The sequence below is a fragment of the Oncorhynchus keta genome, unplaced genomic scaffold (assembly GCF_023373465.1).
Source record: "Oncorhynchus keta strain PuntledgeMale-10-30-2019 unplaced genomic scaffold, Oket_V2 Un_contig_6244_pilon_pilon, whole genome shotgun sequence".
NCBI lineage: Eukaryota > Metazoa > Chordata > Actinopteri > Salmoniformes > Salmonidae > Oncorhynchus > Oncorhynchus keta.
The window spans coordinates 1,753,431-1,769,496 of NW_026288751.1; the positions used below are offsets into that span (position 1 = coordinate 1,753,431).

At 42.2% G+C, this 16,066-nt stretch overlaps 2 protein-coding genes across 4 annotated transcripts in view; both read left to right on the plus strand.

Moving 5' to 3' along the window:
* The window catches only part of LOC118391358 (seizure protein 6 homolog), a 243,430-nt gene extending 242,046 nt beyond the window's left edge, over nt 1-1,384 (plus strand). The window contains exon 17 of the mRNA XM_035782685.1: nt 77-1,384. Within this exon, the coding sequence (XP_035638578.1) occupies nt 77-106 (30 nt within the window). The 3' untranslated portion in view covers nt 107-1,384. The remainder of the gene's footprint in view (nt 1-76) is intronic.
* A 5,033-nt stretch (nt 1,385-6,417) lies between these two features.
* On the plus strand, nt 6,418-15,730 carry LOC118391359 (PHD finger protein 12-like). 3 transcript variants are annotated; one of them, XM_035782686.2, is made up of 14 exons: nt 6,418-7,152; nt 7,251-7,399; nt 7,787-7,968; nt 9,681-9,753; nt 9,891-10,441; nt 11,661-11,793; nt 11,925-12,089; nt 12,184-12,342; nt 12,458-13,262; nt 13,389-13,535; nt 13,813-13,911; nt 14,035-14,117; nt 14,308-14,446; nt 14,631-15,730. In XM_035782686.2, exons 2-14 carry the CDS (start codon nt 7,334-7,336, stop codon nt 15,014-15,016), a joined length of 2,988 nt encoding a protein of 995 aa, XP_035638579.1. In that variant the 5' UTR covers nt 6,418-7,152; nt 7,251-7,333; the 3' UTR covers nt 15,017-15,730. The 3 variants fall into 3 exon arrangements, with proteins under 3 accessions (XP_035638579.1, XP_035638581.1, XP_035638582.1); XM_035782688.2 differs by having other exon boundaries at nt 6,418-6,841; XM_035782689.2 differs by having other exon boundaries at nt 6,418-6,705.
* Nucleotides 15,731-16,066: the final 336 nt, after the last annotated feature.

Consider the following 16,066-nt stretch of genomic DNA (forward strand, 5'->3'; position numbering starts at 1 on the left):
TGAAGTATTATGACCCAGAGTAAGAACTTTTGGCCAGTAAGAACCTTTGATGAGTGTGTTTGTCTGGTCTTTACAGGAAAAAAGAGATTATGAGGTAACCATTTAGAGACCTTACAAGAGGAATTCAACCGTTGCTTTTTGTGACCTCTCAGCTTTTCTGCGATGACTTCAGCTCCTATTCCTCACTCTTCTTCCTCTTCATTCCCTCCTTTTTGTGGGCTTTTGTAAATATCCGTCTTTCCAGAGGACTTCTACCAGAGCTGCAACGGTGGTGGTTCAACATGGTGTTATTTTTGTAGAGCTTCAACACAGATGGCCTTTCTTTAGAGTTTCTACATTGTTTCTTTCATAAGCCCAGGACTGGTTACATTGTGGGGGATAGGGATACATTAAGTTTAATTGGTTTTTAAGTTTTACATGAGAAATCTGAAGAATGAATGTACCGATAATGAGTTGGCAAAGATTTTGAAATATACACTATACATGAAAAATACATTATGACCCACAGTTGACTGAACATTGTCCAAATTTCACATTTACCTTAAGTGAATATTTTAATTTTCAATTTTGCTACTATAATTCCACCAACCATGTCTACAGCTATATGTTTTGTTTTTTAAATCACTTTGTAAATAAACTGCCTGTCTAATATGAGGGTGTCTGAGACTTGACGAACCAAATTAGTGTTTTGTTCAAGTTTGACTCACAGTTTTGTTGAGAGACATGTCCTGTGCTAAAACAACTATAAAATACATCAGAGAAATGTATAGACCACAGTGTTAATCTCCCCTTCATGGCAGATATATAGTAGGTAAATACTACTTGGCTAAACTAATGTTAAATCCCAACAGCTTTTTCTTGAGAGTATGCACCAATTTAATGAAAAGGAGGCCATCTAAAATCCCATCTTCTACAAAGTGCTGTTCTGTAAAGTACACAAACGTCATGTACATAAGAATGCTCATGGGCCACTGTCTACCACCCCTTGTCTGTGCTCTCCTTTGTTTCTGTCTCTCCACACAAGAAATTGACTGCTTAAAGTATTGAACTGCATCCCCAACATTTGTTGACGTCAAAGAACATGTCAGATATTCAAACTATGTGTACTTTTCTTCTCTTTGTAAAATAAACAATCCATCCAGTCCAATCTGAGTTTGCAAGTCACAACAGGTTTTATTTTTACTGTTTATCTTAATTGTTGTCTCTATAAATGTTAAATTGACTCCCTTTGGTATCATTGTGTGTCTTTGGTCATAAACTTTGAATATATAGTGCAAACTGATGATTGCCCAGCAATAGTACATTCAGAGTAAGTTGTAAGGTGGGTGTATATTTTATTACTCAAAATCTGAATAAAAAGAACTGCATTAACTGTGAAAAATTCCCCCGAGAGTTAGACTCTGTGTAAAAAGGATTGCAAGAAATTGACCACCTTTATCTGACAGAACTGTCATATCCTGCTGAAATGCGCATTGATTATCCAAAACAAATGTGAAATGCACCTTAAAATGAGTCAATCACATGAAAAAATATTACAGTTTACTATAGAATACTACATTACTTACTAAAGAATTCTGTAGTAAACTGTAGTATACTGTAGAATTATATACTACACACTGTAGTATCCCTCTAACACGTGTAGTACTTACTATAGAATGTTGTAGAATATCGTAAATACTACAGCATTATTCTCAAAAAAAGCACTCTAGGAAATACTACAGTAATGTCCACAAACACTACAGTCCGCAAAATTACCACACTTATTTAAATATAGTAAATACTACAGTATTCAATTTCCATATTACCTGCCCATTCCCCTCTCCATATCCCAATTTGTGCCACTGATAAGTGAGAAATGTACTTAACAAGTATAGACCATATATTGTGTTCCCTACAGATTATAGAAAAGCGCAGAGGATCTGAACTATCTGTTAAGACCCCAGTCCTACCTAACTACCTACAGGTTGTGGAAAATGTGCTATTTTAATATTTATCCAGCAGATAAATACACTATAATAAATACTACACTATAATAAATACTACAGTATACTGTAAATACTACAGTATATTACAGTAAATACTACAGTGTTCACTATAGTTTTTTTGCTGATTTGAGTCCGCAAAAACACTACAGTGAATACTATAGTATTTACACCATAGTATACTATAGCATTTTTTTCATGCGTTTTCTTTGGGTGCGGAAAATAGAAGATTAAATTAAATGCAACATGAAATAAAGTTGGCAAGATATCTATTTACCTATGTGCTTGTCTTTCATTTCTTGTGAATTATCTGTGATTGACACCATGAACTGAACTACAAAATCTATTTCATAACAAAGTTATCTACAGTTTTTTACTCTGACACAGACATTTTTAAACAGGAATAAATAAAGCAGATTATTGTGGGTTATTGTGGGTTATTGTGGGTGCCACAAATTTGCCTTTGAGGGTGTTTCATTTTTAAATGTTATCATAGTTTCCAGTTTTTACAATTATATGTATGCACTCAAACACATTCCATTCTCGACATTACAATGAGCCCATTCTCCTATAGCTCCTCCCACCAGTCCCCACTGATTGATGAATACCAATTGTTTGCAGCCTTGGTGCTCATGCACAGCCTGGGCTATTTGCGTTTTAAAACTCCCGTAATTAACCATATATGGTCAAAATCGTACCTTTAAATCTGCAATATATAACTTTTTGGTTAACCCTACCAAATTATCTTAGAAATGTGTTATATATCTGTCATTCTCATTGAAAGCAAATCTAAGAAGCTGTACACCAGCTTCAAACAGCTGAAAATATATATTTTTTTTGGGGGGGGGGTTATGGAAAATATATTGCCCAGCGTTTTACAATGATTCTCTACACCCCTCAAACTCAACTCTGAACCCCAAAGCCAGTTCCACTGCATGTTTTCATTGATCGCCTCTAATTAGGGATTTAGACCTGGGACACAAGGTGTGTGCAATGAATTATCAGGTAGAACAGAAACCAGCAGGCTCCGGACCACATCGGGTAAGAGTTGAGTACCCCTGCTCTACACTATACTTGCTAGTTTTGTCACGTAAACTTCTTCTTCTTCGGTGGGATTTATCGGCAGTTGGCATCCAACGTTATGGTGCATTACCGCCACCTACTCTACTGGAGTGTGGGCCAGAGAAACCCTACCCCTTTGCTCTTAAAAAAAGATAACAAAATATTTGAGACTATATATACGGACGTTCTACTCAATATACTCTTAATTTCCTGTATCCCCTTCTCCCTCATACTAGATCTCAGCCTCTCTCTTTCCCTCTGATACTGCCCACACCATAGCAAAACATGCTCCACGGTCTCTGTTTCCTGGCAATAATCACACTTTCCTGTTGGATGCTTTCCTATCACATTTAAGGACTTATTCAACCGGCTGTGTCCCACCCTTAATCTTCTAAAAATAGCCTTCCCTCTTCTGTCCTTTCCTGTCGTCCTCCCCTCCCTGACTTTCCTCTGTACTGGAAATAAACGCCGCCCTTAGTATCTCTATTCCACTGCTCCTGTCATCTCTGCTCCATCACTGTCCATATCAGGCTTTTTGCCTTTGCCTTGCTCATTGAAACTACAACATCAACATCCCCACTTCTAAGTGCTTGTTTAGCCAGTACATCAACTGCCTCATTCCCCTCCACCCCCACATGGGCTGGTACCCAAGTAAATCTTATCTGTATACCCATCTGTCTAATCCTGCCATGGATTTGTAGCACCTCATAAAGCAGGTATTGTCTGCTATGTGACCTAAAGGACTGGAGACTCATTAACACTGCACATGCATCAGAGAAAATAACTACTCTGGCTGGCTTGACTTCCTCCACCCACTGCAAGGCCAACAGTATGGCCATCAGCTCCACCATATATACAGCCAGATTATCTGTAATAAGTTTCCTGATTTACACCCCACATTTCTGCACTACAAATGCTGAACCAGTACATCTTGTGTAAATGGCCACAAAATCCTGATACACAGTATCCAGGCGTCTCTTAAATAAATCAGATGGATCATCACACTACCCATCTTTCTTTTGTATCTCCAACACATCTAGATCAACTACTGGAGGCGGGAGTAGCCATGATGGATTTACAGGAATAGATACCGTTGGACTAAACTCCCTTCCATACAGTCCCATCTCCTTTGTCTGGGTATTACTCACTCACCCAAAGCTTCTGTCTTCTCTCATGTTCCCAGCCTGTAAAATCCCTTTTGCAGGATGAGACACCCCATGTCCCTGTAGGTTGACCCAATAATTAATTGCCAGCTGCTGTCTTCGAATCTGCAATGGCATATCCCCTATCTCCAGCTGTAGTGCAGCCGCTGCAGACGTCCAAAACGCCCCACTACATATTCTAGGTCCTTGTCCCTGTATGACATCAAGCCTTTCCAATGATGTCCGGACTGCCGAACCATACAGTATACTGCCATAGTCTATTACAGATCGGATCAATGCAACATACATGGTCCTCAATGAGGAATGCCCAGCCCACTCCTTCCCCGTCAGACAGCGCATCACATTTAGCACCTTTTTACACTTTCCCACCACTCTCTCAATGTGTTCTGCCCAGGTCAGTCTAATGTCAAAGTATATCCCAAGGAACCTGAAGGCCCCCACCCTCTCCAAGTTTCTCCCATATAACCTCAAGCATACCTAATCTCCCACGTTTCTCCTGGTAAAGAACACTGTCTGAGTGTTCTTTACCAGGAGGCGCAACCAAAAACAGCTAAGAAAAATAAACTTTTCCGAGGATGAAATAGAGATGCTAGTGTCAGGTTGGTTGAGTACAAACAAAAGGTTTTATTTGGCTCACTCAGTTGTGGTTCGACCAATAAAAATAAAGACATAGCTACAAAGAAAAGACCATTATGACAATTGAAGTTGCTTTAGCAATGACAAATATACTTCATATGAGTAGGCAACACATACCAATAAGCCATTCATCTTCAATAGCTCCCTGCTGGTGTAACCAATGTGAACTGGCTAGCTAGTTTGTGGTGTGATGGGTAACGATGCTTCAAGGGTGGCTGTTGTCTATGTATGCAGAGGGTCCCTGGTTCGAGCCCAGGTAGGGGTGAGGAGAGGGACGGAAGCAATACTGTTACACTGGCTTATAGGCCAACAATGCTGAATGAGTCATGCCACCACATTCAGTAGGGTATTTTGCGCATCACATAACTTATCACCTGCACATTGAGTCTTGAGCCTTTTCTGTTCACATAGTTTAACTAGTTTTGGGATAGTGCTTTTATAGCGATGTAGTTTCCGTCTATTGCTCCATTTGTATTTATAACAAACAAACCCCTCTTGACTTCAACCTGTTGTGCGATGGTGTATGGAAATGGCTCATCAAGGGCTGTGAGATGCTGATCGACAAGCTGCCTCTGAAAATTGCCCTTTGCCAAAAACCGAAGCACTTGGATGTGCACAGAAATGGCATTATTGGCACGTGTTTGGCTTTCTAAAGTAAGTCTTAAATTCTTGCAAAAATCATAGAAGATTGGTTTTGGGAAACGATATCTGATGAGCCAATCTGTACATTCTGCTCAAAGGACCCATCTGTCTCTAAAAACGTGCTCTCTGCTAAATGCAGCCTGTGTCAAATCTTCCAACAGAGCAAGATCAGCCATCTCTCATTGATTTCCCATTATCTCAGTCTTTTATAGTATTTCAACAATGGTTTCACTTTCACACGTGCCTCTAATTTAACAAATGACTGTACTTTGTTTGGATTATTACCGTAACAAACGCATCTATGTGGTCACATTTTAGCCTGTCAAGATATGTTGCATGAATTCACAATGAAATTGAACAATTACTTAATTATTACTCTCACAATTTCAACACATACTTTCCCCATGGACTAGGCCAGTGGTTCCCAACCTTTTTTGATTACTGTACCACCAACTGAATTTTGCTCTGCCCTGAGTACCCCTGAAGAACCCCTCATGTGCATTTTACCAGTATGCCTATAGTTGTATGACTCTTCTCAAGTACCCCTAGAGGTCCTAGTACCCCGGGTTGGGAACCATTGGATTAGGTACAGTAAACTATGTTTGACAAACAGTTCCCTATTCCACAATTTGGCACTGTCAATTTACACACACTCTCCAGCCAAAGTTCATTTAGATAAATCTCACTTTGCTTGGACATTATCCCACGCATGGTTTACGCACAGATTTTTTCCTACGCATGATTGATAAATGAGGCCTCGGGCATTCTTGGAAATTATATATTTTTTACAAATTTAAAATAAATTGGTCAATTTACAAATGTTATTTTATGATTTTCCTTTTCCTTGATAATTCCTATGAACAGTCAGGACGATTGACTGGAATTGCTACTTGGCCTAGGCTACTCGTCGTCGAGGACAAGTAGGAGGATGTACTATTGAAAATATAGGGAACGAGGCAGCGAGGAGAAGTTTGTTTTCTTGTCAGTTTAGTAAAAGCAATAAGCAAACTTGCAATCGGTGATCACCCTAGCAGAACAACCCAATTCCTGATACGATGTATGACAACTATTTTCCACGGATGACAATGTTATTTTCTATCGTATCCAAAGCTCAAGCTTTATTCGAAACGCTCTTTTTTTGTCTCTACTAAGATGAGAGCAAGCAGTGGTAGAGCGCATGCTCAAAGCGTCGTTCTACGCAAATTTGCGCCAACTCCATGGTGAGGATGAAGCTAGCACTGTCAGGGCTGATGCTTTGCTAGCATTTATTCATAACAATAATACCAGCTACAGTTTCTGCGCTGTTTCCCCCGATATACAAGGATAATACTTCATCTATTTGCAATTATATGTCAGGTATGTGAGCTACAGGTGTAAGATTGTATTATTTTATTATGGAAGGGAACAAATATGCCTCTGTAAACAGCATTATAGCTAACGTTAGCTTCAACCACAGGCGTAGGGACAAGCACAACCACCATGTACAGTACAAAGCTAGGCCTCAGTAAGGACTAAGGCCAAACGCCGAATATCTTTTATCCAATTTGGAAACAAGAAGGAGTACTTTGTCTTTTTGCATTACACGGTTGGGACAACGTGGAAGATCAACAATTCAAGGCTGACCAAGCTAAGGATTTCATGAAGAAACGACTCTTCGTCTTTGAACTGTAAAGGGAGGCATTGTATTGAATCTACCTCGGAAACAACATTGTTTTCCAAAAACCATTAACTAGTTAACTAATAGGAACTTGTTTATTTCCCCAAGACTGTTGTCGTTTTAGGAAATAATCTGCTTGAAGGATTCGTTATTAACGGAGCTCTGATTGTTTGCTCACTTCGGCTGTTTGAATGTGGGATAAAATGGAGACCCCAGCGATTGTCTATGATCTTGACACCTCTGGTGGTCTTATGCAGGTAAAGCCTTTACTGTTACTATCACGATGGCAAATGGTTATAACATGTTTGTGTTGTTTATCTAGTAGTAGCTAGCTAACTCACTAGCTGATATATAGGGCGAAGTGGCAGTGCAATGTTTGTAGCTAACTAACGTTACTACTAGCTAGCTAAGCTCTCTAACGTCGTTAGCTAACTGCTGGACGCCATTGCTCTTTCAAGCAAACCTCTGCCAGAAGTCATGTTACCAAACCGTATCAATTCAAACCATTGACTGAAATTGGTACATTGTAGCTAATTTAAATGTGGTTTGTTGTTCTATGGCAGACTTGCCACTACAGTAAATACGGTGCAACAATGTAGGTAGCTAACCAGATCTATCACTGCACTATTTTCCTGATATTTTAGCAAATACAAGCATTGCTTGCGCCTCCCAAGTCTGAAGATGGAGAAAAAAGAAGTCGGAAACCAGATAAAAATGCCCGGAGAGCAGGGAGAGCCACGAATCACGACACTTGTGACAGTTGCAGAGAGGGAGGCGACCTCCTCTGTTGTGATCATTGTCCCGCCGCCTTTCATTTACAGTGCTGGTATGCTTATATCTTTCAATTTACAGTAATGACTTCCCGGTGTTGAACTTGCAAGGAAGGCAGCATGTGTGGTTGCCAATTACCCAAACGACTTCATGGAGTTGAGCACAGACAATCTTGTTTTTAAATGAACCTTCAATACTTTACAAATGTACATTCTTAAACCCTTACCATGTACCTATGTGTGTCCTCTGTTGCGGAACTTTGTTGCAATCCATAGTTTTGAATAAAACATTAATCAAATACAAAGTATGGATTTCAGCAAACAAAAAAGCATGCAACAACAGAGGACCAACAGGTACAAGAATTTACACTTTTTGAAGAAATGAGTCTGCTCAATAAAAAAAAGTAGTTGAGGAACTTGGCTACATTTGTGGTTGTCTAACAACTCTGTGGGTAGCTGACTACTGACAGACAAGCTCTTAGTGCTGTAGACAGTTTCAAAAATATTCTGCCACATTATTTAGACCTACATGTTAAAACTCCGTAGCTTTGTACATGTTAAAACTGCGTAGCTTTGTACATGTTAACTGCGTAGCTTTGTACATGTTAACTGCGTAGCTTTGTACATGTTAACTCTGGAGCTTTGTACATGTTAACTCTGGAGCTTTGTACATGTTAAAAGTCTGGAGCTTTGTACATGTTAAAAGTCTGGAGCTTTGTACATGTTAAAACTCTGGAGCTTTGTACATGTTAAAACTCTGGAGCTTTGTACATGTTAAAACTCTGGAGCTTTGTACATGTTAAAACTCTGGAGCTTTGTACATGTTAAAACTCTGGAGCTTTGTACATGTTAAAACTCTGGAGCTTTGTACATAACTACTGTAACTTGTGTTGTTGGCCATTTTTCTGTTGACATGTCTGCACTCAATTCTGCACTTAGCTACTTAGCCTTGCTTCTCTTCAGTCAAGGATGACAGATTTTTTTGCATGCATTGTCTACCCCACTTAGTCGTCTCCTAACAGCCATTTCCAGTATGTAATGAGCTTGCGGATGTTGGTGCGGTTTAGTCAAGGATTTCTGCTGAAGCAGTGAGGAGCTCTGGGAACCTGGCAGTGCAGCCTCACTGACGATATGAATAATCATTAACCATGGCATGTGCTGCTGGGAGCTAAGCAGACCAGAGCTGGTGGCATGAGGCACCTACCAGAGCAGAGGCCTTTATCCTCATAGGTATCCTCACAGTATATACTTTTTGCCTATGAGTTCTGCAGGGTTATTTTTATGTATTTTTTTTGCTCATTGTTAAGACTTCTTCTAGGAAAGTGTTATCGGTGCCGGTTTTTGCTGAGGAAAGTGGATTGTTATTTAATCTTGTGGTCCTCCTTTTTCTTGTGGTGCTCATGACTGCAGTCTTTGTCTTTCTTGGAAAGCTTGAATGAATCCATGTTAGTTTTGGACCAGCAGCCTTTTCAATAGATCCAGCACATACTTTTGCCACTGAATCACGAGACTGTGTCCCCAGGGGCCTTGGAACTCTGCCTAAAAAGAGCCGTTTGAACTCATTCCCTCTCACCTGGCTTTCATCGGCTACAGGTCTCTAGCATTTTCAGTCATTTCAATTGAGAAAAATGGCCTGGGAAAACACCATACCTCTGGAAATTGTAAACTAGGCTACATTGTGAGGGCATTGAATGTTATGAATGGCTGATTTGCATTGAACTTCCTTGCCAGCTGTTTTGCTAATGCTTAACTTGTGTTGAACCTGCAGCAACCCACCCCTGAGTAAGGAGATGCTGCCCCCTGGAGACTGGATGTGTCATCGCTGCATGGTGCGCAGGAAGGTGGGTCAAGTCTGATGAAACATGGGAGAAATGACCTTTTTGTTTAAGTGTTGAGTGCTTCATTCATCAGGATAGGTTGGTGAGACCAGTGTAACCAGTGCTTTTCAGACTGTTTACATGTTTTTCTTGTGTCATAGAAGCGGGAGCTGAAGAAAGAGCAGATTAATGGTCTGCTGGAGCGCCAGCTGTCTAAGCAGTCTTCCTCCCCTGCAGCAGAGTTAGAGCTTGCCCCAGGCACCCTGAGGCTGGACCCCACGGCAGCAGTAGGAGGCACCACAGGGCTGAGGGCTACAGCTGTTGCCCAGGTCCGTCTCCTGGAGAGGAGGCCCAGCAGCAGACCCAACACCCCCACCTCCACCGCCTCCACAGACACCCCCACGCCATCGGAGCAGAATTACATGGATGACGACATGCTAGACGTGGAGGACGACGCCCAGGGCTCGGAGCCCGAGAGCTCCACCCCACACCTCAAGAGGCCCTTTGACCTTCTGATAGCTGCTGCCATGGAGAGGAACCCCACACAGTTCCAGCTCCCTAATGAGCTCACCTGCACAACTGCACTTCCAGGAACTAGTAAAAAGAGGAGGAGAGATGAGATGACAGGAAAGAATGTGAAGCGACCGCAGCACGAGCTGGACCACAATGGGCTGGTCCCACTGCCAGTGAAGGTCTGCTATCCCTGTGGAAGGTATGGACAACAGGAAGGCCAATGTTTTAATGACTAAATATCAGCGCCTTCTATTGAACTTTATTTTTGTGTAGGCTAACTGGGATTTTTTTGGCACCAGATGTTACATTCTTACTAAGCTTGGAGAACGAATCTGGAAAGAAGATATCTTGTCCAATTATATGCAGATCACACACTATTTCAGCTGTTTACTATGAAAATATTCAATATGCCGTTTATTATATTGAATGCAGCGCCGTCTTCTCTGGCTGGGCTAAGTAAAGCATTCAAAAGAGAAAACAGTGCACCATTATAGGACTCTGCCTGTGGAAAGAGGAGCCGTAATTACTAGGAAAATGGTACAGTCTCCCAGTGGAGAGGGAAAGGAAACGACAGAAGGTGACATAACAGTATGCAGACTATCTTTCAGAACGCATGGCTTGGTCTTAAATGAGAGGCAGGCACCCCATTGGAACAGTGTTTTGGATTCAATAGCCTTACACATCTGTTCAGCAGACGTTTTTTGTTTGAAGGCATTCCTGAATGCCAAACAGAGTTTGTGTTTTGTCTTATTTATTTGTTTTGTTTTTACAGCAGTCTATTAGAATCATGATATAAAGTAATATTTGCCTAGTTTCTTTTTTTTCTAATATTTTCCTTGTATTGGGTTGTGTGGCTGAGAATCTTAAAGCTAGTTAGTTATTTGATCATGGTGGCCTGGGGAGATGTATTCAACAGTTGCCTGACTGACTGGCTACCCCATTTTAAAAATAAATACATTATTTTTAAAAATCAAAAAGTTAGAAGAGTTGTAGAGTTTGTCTTGACGTGTTTTCGGAGGCACCACAATGTTGCTATGTGTTATTTCTGACCCTCTAGAGCGCCTCTATGGGCTGGCATCAGAGCCATGGCTATGTCAGGAATACCACATAATTCAGAACCACATGTCTGGCCAGAGAGAAGGGGGAATTCAAACTATCTCACTGAGCATTTTATATATTCTCCAATGATGAGCCTTGGGGCTTGGCTTGGGGTCTCTACCACAGATACGCTGCCAGGATTCCAGACAGTGTTCAAAATCATTCATCTCTTGTCCTCAAGTGATCCCCTCTTTCACTAAACTATTAGGACAAACTAACCCTAGCTCTATTTTGAGTATATTTTACAGTCTACTTGTTTTGATATCAGTCGTATATCTAACCCATCATGCTTTTGTCAATCTCCTCTGTTTGTGTTGTAGGAGCTGCAGGCTGGCACCATTAATCCAGTGTGACTATTGCCCCCTTTTGTTCCACATGGACTGTCTGGACCCCCCTCTTACTGCCATGCCCGTGGGCAAGTGGATGTGCCCCAATCATATAGAGCACATGGTGGTAAGTCAATTTTGGATTTTATTTCACCTTTATTAAGTGCGGTTGTGCAAGTAAGCTCATAGTCACACATCCATGTGTTGAAACATGAAGTTTTAATGGTATTGAACTGATTTTGTGCCCCTCTCTCCCAGCTGAAGCAGAGGAGCCTGACGTTGAGCGGCCGCTGCCAGCTGTTTGACCAGTTTCAGGACAGGATGTCCCAACACGCCGTCAAGGTGGATTTCCTGCAGCGGGTGCATCGTCTCAATCCCCCCGTTCGCCGAGGAGCCCACACACACCTGAAGAAAACCCTCAAGGTCAGCCTATTAGTCACTGTGAAATATAACACACCACATCTGTGTTCACCGTTGTCACATCCTGTAACTCAATCTATCGTGTGTCTCTTGACAGGTCCCTGATGCTATAAAGTCCCAATACAAGTGTCCCCCGGCCATGATGGCCCCTGCTGGGATCCGCAATGGGGAGCTGATCTGTAACATCAGTCCAGAATCCTCCCACCAGCACCGTACACCCTCTCAGCACTTAACGAGCGAGGACGAGCAACAGGAGGTAGGACACACTGGAGTGTTACACAGCAGTGATATACAATGTTTCATGATGGTAAACAAATCCAATGTCTTTAATACTGATTTAATGTGTTTTGTTTTCCTGTATTGTCTCCCAGTGGCTACGTGACGTCATCACACTCCAGTGCAGCATAGTGAGACATCTATCGGCCAAGCAGAAGGAGAAGCCATCGTCTGAGTGGGACTCCGAGCAAATGAACAAGGCCGACATCAAACCTTGTGGAACAGCAGAGGGCGGTGCAGTGTGCACTTTTAACAGGATAGAGTCGCCAGCCTCCAAGCCTAAGGCTGACAGTGCAGCATTTTGCCCCCAGGGGGTGCCTGCACTCGAAGAAGGCAAGTGTAGCATGTGTACAGAGAAGCCTTGTCATTACTGTGTGCCCAGTAATGTTAACAGTCCTCTGGAGCAGCTGGCTCGGACCAATGGGAGTTCAGAGGCCTGCAGACAGGATGACCTCTACAAACTGAGAGAGCCCTCGGGTCCTGATAGGCCTGTTCCTCAGACACCAGCAGCCCCTGGCCCGGAGTTACCCAACCACACTGGAAGAGCTGTGGTCAAGACTGAGAAAACCCTGTTAAAACCCTGTGCAGTGACATCATCCCCATGCACCAGTCCCTTTAAACCAGAACCCAGAGGTCCCTCTCCACCTCACAGACCCTCCCAAGGCACAGAGGGCCCTGCTCGGACCACTAGCAGCAGCACTGCAGTGACCCGTGCCCTCACCCCACCTGGAACACCATACCAGATCAAGGGCACGACCAAGCTGGGCTCCACTGCCCCACCAGCAGGTGGAAAAATCAGTCTTGATGCTGTGACCCCCAGGAGTGGTTCTCTGCTCCCCAGCTCTTTCTCTATGGGAGACCTGTCCAGCTGTCTGAAGGCTGTGGCAGACTGCCACGGTGGTAAGTCTCACCTGACGTAATAAGATCGACATTTTGATTGGTTTCATATGTGAATAATTGATGAGGAGAAGTTAGATCCACACTAACTGAATTCACTATATCTCTTTAACTTTGATTATTTTCCAGAGATTCAGATGAGTAGTCTAGATGAGAAGTTTATTGAACTCCTGGCCTGGCAGAGGATCCAGCAGTTGTTTGGCCCTAAAGCTCCTTCCCCTCCACAGAGCAGCTGTATCAGCCTACCTCCTGTGCCACAACCCCAGCCTACGGAAGGTAAGAAACCCTTGTCCATTATCAAGACCACCACCCAGTGTTCCCTATATCCCTCCCTCACTCTGACTCCCTGGCCACTCCCTCACTAACCCTACCTCACCGTCTTCACGCCGATCATTCTTTCCATTTCTATTAACGTCCGTTGCTTCTATCCCCCTTTCATTGTCATGTTTGTAATTTCATCCCTCATTTGAATTAGTTTGTCCTATATTGTTAACTTTGATTGTTCTGTATAAAGCATAATTTTGAGGAGTTAATATGTTGTTCATTTTCTCAGCACAAAACAAGGATATCCAGGCCAGGGCTGTGTTTTATCCTTTGACTGGGAAAGGAGGAGCTTGTAGTATGTGCTACAGAAGCCTATACATAGGAACTGGTAAGATTCCCTCTGTCCCAGATAACCCAACATGACCCAATAGCAGGAACTCCTTTTCATGTAATGGTCTCTTCCATCCCTGGCAGATTTAGCTGACTTGAGGCTGTGTCTTGTTGTTTGCAGGTGCTGACATGGACGTGTGCCTTACAAACTATGGTCATTGTAATTATGTGTCAGGCAAACATGCCTGCATCTTTTATGATGAGGTGGGTGGCTCATTTATTTCACATTCAAACATGTTCTTGGTATTGGAAACAATTTTACGATAAGTTCTGACTCGTACAGAAATCAAGTATAAATATGTTTCAGATTTATATTTCCTTGCTTGAGGGATTCTTTTAGTAGCTGCTCTGTAAATTGAATATTTTATTTTGTAATGTTTCTTGCCTCGATCAGAACACCAAGCAGTATGAGCTTCTCAACTACAGTGAACACGGGACCATGGTGGATAATGTGCTGTACTCCTGTGACTTCTCTGAGAAGACTGGCCCCAGCCCCTCCAGCAGCCTGGTCTCCAAAGTGCAGAACATTATCAGTGAGTGGAGCTCCTCTGTCACCGCTTCCTATAGAAACAGGAAGGAAGTAGTTCACCTTCACCTTTTAGTAATGACCATGATGGCATATTTCCTAATGTTGTTAAAGCAGACACAGATCTGCTTTAACAGAGATGGACCTTGCTTTAACAAGGTCTGATTGTTTGTAATGTCTTTTACCCACAGAGCGCTGCAAGAGGAGGAAACAGGAAGTGGAAGGTGCGGGGGAGCCCATGGTGCTAGAGGAGGGGGTGATGAGCCAGTGTCAAGGGACTTTGTCCAGATCCTGCTGCGACTGCAAGGCCAGCAGCTCCAGTCTGATTGGGGGCAGTGGGGCAGGCTGGGAGGGCACTGCCCTGCTCCACCACGGCAGCTTCGTCAAGCTGGGCTGCATGCAGTTTGTCTTCAGTATTACAGAGTTTGCCTGCAAGCAGCCCAAAGAGGAAACCCTGACTACCCCAAACACCACCTCCACTGCCACCTCCCAGAGCCAGGAAGGAACAGAACCCTCTGACAAGCACACCTCCCAGCTCCACCAAGTGCCAGTGATACAACCTAACCCTGTCCCCTAGCTCTGTTCCCACGTCAACAGAACCAGGCTCAGCAGCTGTACTTGTATACTGTATAAAATAAAAAGGGAAAGCGTTCTTATTTTATGTTCATACATTTGCATGAAATTAAGTATTTTTAAGGCTCATATTTTGTGGGCAAGTTGCACATAGAATTTATATTTTTTGTAAATGGACAACTTTGGCATTGAAAAAAGGGATGGTTTATCGTAGACATGCGAAAAAACAAGCAACGTCACTTGTAAAGTACCCAACTTGTTGTATTTTGTGCCAGTAATGATGCTTCTTTCTCTGAAAATGCTACTTTTATTTGCTCTTTGTCATTTTTGTTTGTGTACTGTATTTGAAAATGTAGTTCAGATGTTTGTTTTGCTACTATTGCACTACAGGTAGCAGCTATATATTCAAACTTATGTGTACACATCCATGCTTATACATACATGGGTGTGTGTGTTTTAAATATCCACACACAAATGTACATGATTAAGAATTATTTTTCAGCAGAGCAAGGGAAGCATAGGATTCTGTATGCAAACTCAAATTATGGCCATTTTGGCTTAAATCTGTACAGTGCTTTATGTGAATTTTGTGCAGTAGTTTTCAGAAGTGTTAGTCCAGTTTTTTTCAATACTATGTCAACATAGTAAATGGTCTGTTTTTAGAAATAATTCATAAAATGTTTATGTACTCTGTAAATACAAATCCACTTTGACTTTGTTTCTTGTCTGTCATAATGTAAATACCTAAAGATTTTTAAGAACAAGCATCAGTGAGCACCTTGGCTTCTGTCATTTCATTTGTTGCTAACTACCAATTGTAGATGTAGGCTACATAGTACATACTGTAGCAATCCTTCCCTAGGTAAGCTAGTGCCGATCTCCCATAAATGGGTTTCACCTTATTGGAGCAGTGGTTAGCAAGCTTGCCTGGGAGACCCACAAAGGGACATTGCATGTCATCGTTTGCCACAATGGTGTCAGGAGTGGGATGTCGCATGTTAGACCATTGGAGAGTTGTGTACATGTGAGGGACTTCATAAAATGAAGAGTGGGG

What these genes read in the sequence shown, in the direction of transcription:
- LOC118391359 (XM_035782686.2), top strand. Translation starts at nt 7,334, where the DNA reads ATGTGGGATAAAATGGAGACCCCAGCGATTGTCTATGATCTTGACACC. An exon ending in AAGCCTATACATAGGAACTG is followed by an intron (nt 13,912 to 14,034) that starts GTAAGATTCCCT and finishes TGTTGTTTGCAG; the next exon opens with GTGCTGACATGGACGTGTGC. An exon ending in CCTGCATCTTTTATGATGAG is followed by an intron (nt 14,118 to 14,307) that starts GTGGGTGGCTCA and finishes TGCCTCGATCAG; the next exon opens with AACACCAAGCAGTATGAGCT.